The following is a 2506-nucleotide window of genomic DNA, read 5'->3' as shown; positions in this document are numbered from 1 at the left end:
GCAACAGTGCTAGTGCGGTCCAATAAGAATTAAGATTATTTGAAATAAGGCCCGACATAAACCGAAAATGACCGAATTAAGACGATAGGTTCAGTTGTTTTCCTACGGAAACTGATACGAATTCGTGGCCTGGAGATAAATTAAATATTGCCCGAAATCAGGTCATAAAAATCCAACTCAACATAACCCCCAACAGGCAAAAATGACCTGCAGATAGTAGCCTGACGGACGTATTGCTTTTCCGAAAATTTTGGGAGAGTCAGTTTTTTTGGCTTTTCCGAAAATTCTGGGTTTTTTTTACTTTTCCGATTTTCGTTTTTTTTTGTTTTTGTTTTTTTTTTGTTTTTGTTTTTGTGAAAATTATTTGCAGGTGAGATACATGTATTGGCAATACGAATTTTTATAGAAATTCCATTTATCTTTTCATCAAGATGTTACGAAATGATTGAATATTACATATACTATAACACATATTACCAATGGCAGCATTTATTATTGTAACATGAATCTTCTTTTTTCCTTTGATCTTTTTATGGAATAACATAGAGACGACAAGCATGTACCAAAATGTATGCTCTAAATTGAAGCAACCAAATAATATTGCATGAAAGGTCACATGGGCCTATATAATGCAATGAGGAAACAGCCATGAAATAACCAAAACACTAAAACCAATATTGCAAGGGTAAGCTCCGCCTCTTTGGGAAAAGATTACGCCTACAAAAAAGCACACATACAAATGTCAATTTTATTAGGTTTCATATAATAAAATACAAATCTTTAAATCTCTGCAGGTTTTCTTTGCCAGACAGAGTGTTTGCGTTCGTTTGAGACGATATCAGCTTTTCTATGTCCTCATCTGAAACGGGTGCGATGAAACGCTCCGGTTCGACATTCTCATCTTTGAAGTCGGTTAGTAAGAAATCTCCAAGCCCAAACGTGCCCAAGTGGTAATAATCCACAGCTTGCGAAACACTCATGTCATAAAATGGTTCAATATTTTGATGAATTTGCGACAATCTAATATTCTCCTCTATTGTTGCCGACGCATATGCTAATGATATATCTTCCTCGACATCTTGAAGAACCTGCAAAACAGTAAACAATCGTTTTAAAAAAATGAAATATCTATATTTCCAAAAATTAAGGGCCAATATAGGGCATATAAATGACATCACATCGGAGAAAAATTTTACCGATTTCCGATCAAAAGCACAGGTATTTTGGGCATGGACCCCCCCCTTTTTGGGTCCCAAGGTAAAACAATAAAATCTTTTCACTTGCGGATCGTGTGGATAGTAGAAAAGGTATTGTAATCGACTGGTTATGGAGTTTTGAGACTTGTTATATGCCTACATATTGTAGAAAATTGTAAATATGGAAAAATAAATAGATTTTTTTTTACATTTGGGCCAAAAAAGGGGGTCCATGCCCCGAATAGTTGTGTTTGAAAGCCTTCAAAAAGACAATTAGCGTAAATCAGTCTAATTCAATTAAAAAATACACACCTGAGAGAGAACCAAATCATCGCTTTCTACATTTTCAATGTCAAGCCAATCTGGTAGAGAGAATGCGTCTGCCATACTGCCTACTGTGCGGGTTATTAGATTTTCCCGCCAAACGTTATTTTTTTCTGCACGGACTGTCATGGGCGTGTCATTCATGTTACAAATCATTTATAGCAACGCCTTCCTCGTTAGCCAAATAAACTTCTCACGCTGCGCGTACGAAAGTTTATTTGTCTAACTCGGAATACTATGCTATAAATATAACGTACATACAAAGTAAACTACTATATCATTAACCACAAAAAAAGACGGGATATTTTGACATTCGAATCTATTTACTGATTAATTACGTTTCCTCACCGTCACCGTAACATTATTAGTTTATTTATCTGGTCGCCAATTTGAACAGTCTACGAGTAGAAATACGTCCTCCAAAAATCATGTTTAAATTTGAAAAAAAATAGACACGTTAATTTAATAAAATAACTTTGAATCATAACAAGTTATATACCATGCATCATTGTTTTTGTTTATTTAAATGCAAATAAATAGCTATTTAACTCTTTCACATCACCAGACTTTGCGAACTGATCGCGCGACAATGTCTAGATGCAGATCTATGAATAAATATCCAGAATAGTAGTTGATATATTATTTTCAATGGTCACATAGAAAAATAAACACTATATAGATACTAAGAAACATTTATTTACTCAAATAATTCAAAATTACGTGCTCTCTACCACTCTTTGTGTAGTAGGACCGTTTTGAAATGTTAAGTCAATGGACTTGTGTGCCTAAGTCTTAAGTACACTCTAAAAATGACCAAAATCCCGAGTCAAAATGGGTATGATACCCTCATAAAATAACCGTGTTAAAATGATACGTGTTACTTTTGCGATTTCAGGAAGTGAGTATTGTACGCATGCGTACATGCCTTTCAATTTTTTTTAACGGGAGGCTTTAAAACTACTTTATTTAAATGAAAAACCCCGTGC

General features: G+C 34.5%; 1 protein-coding gene across 1 annotated transcript; it reads right to left on the bottom strand.

The window, feature by feature from the left end:
* Nucleotides 1–691: 691 nt before the first annotated feature.
* LOC148620600 (uncharacterized) lies at nt 692–1726 on the bottom strand. The gene is made up of 2 exons (XM_088574276.1): nt 1509–1726; nt 692–1088 (listed from the first exon to the last, which is right to left on the bottom strand). The coding sequence occupies exons 1-2, from the start codon at nt 1674–1676 to the stop codon at nt 759–761; spliced, it is 498 nt and encodes a 165-aa protein (XP_088430402.1). The 5' UTR covers nt 1677–1726; the 3' UTR covers nt 692–758.
* Between the last annotated feature and the right edge of the window lie 780 nt (nt 1727–2506).

Source organism: Perna viridis, chromosome 3, assembly GCF_037379345.1.
Source record: "Perna viridis isolate PV_CMFRI_1.1 ecotype Kerala chromosome 3, ASM3737934v1, whole genome shotgun sequence".
NCBI classification, from domain to species: domain Eukaryota; kingdom Metazoa; phylum Mollusca; class Bivalvia; order Mytilida; family Mytilidae; genus Perna; species Perna viridis.
The sequence above is the reverse complement of the archived record's forward strand: the minus strand, read 5'-3'. Positions and strand labels throughout refer to the sequence as shown.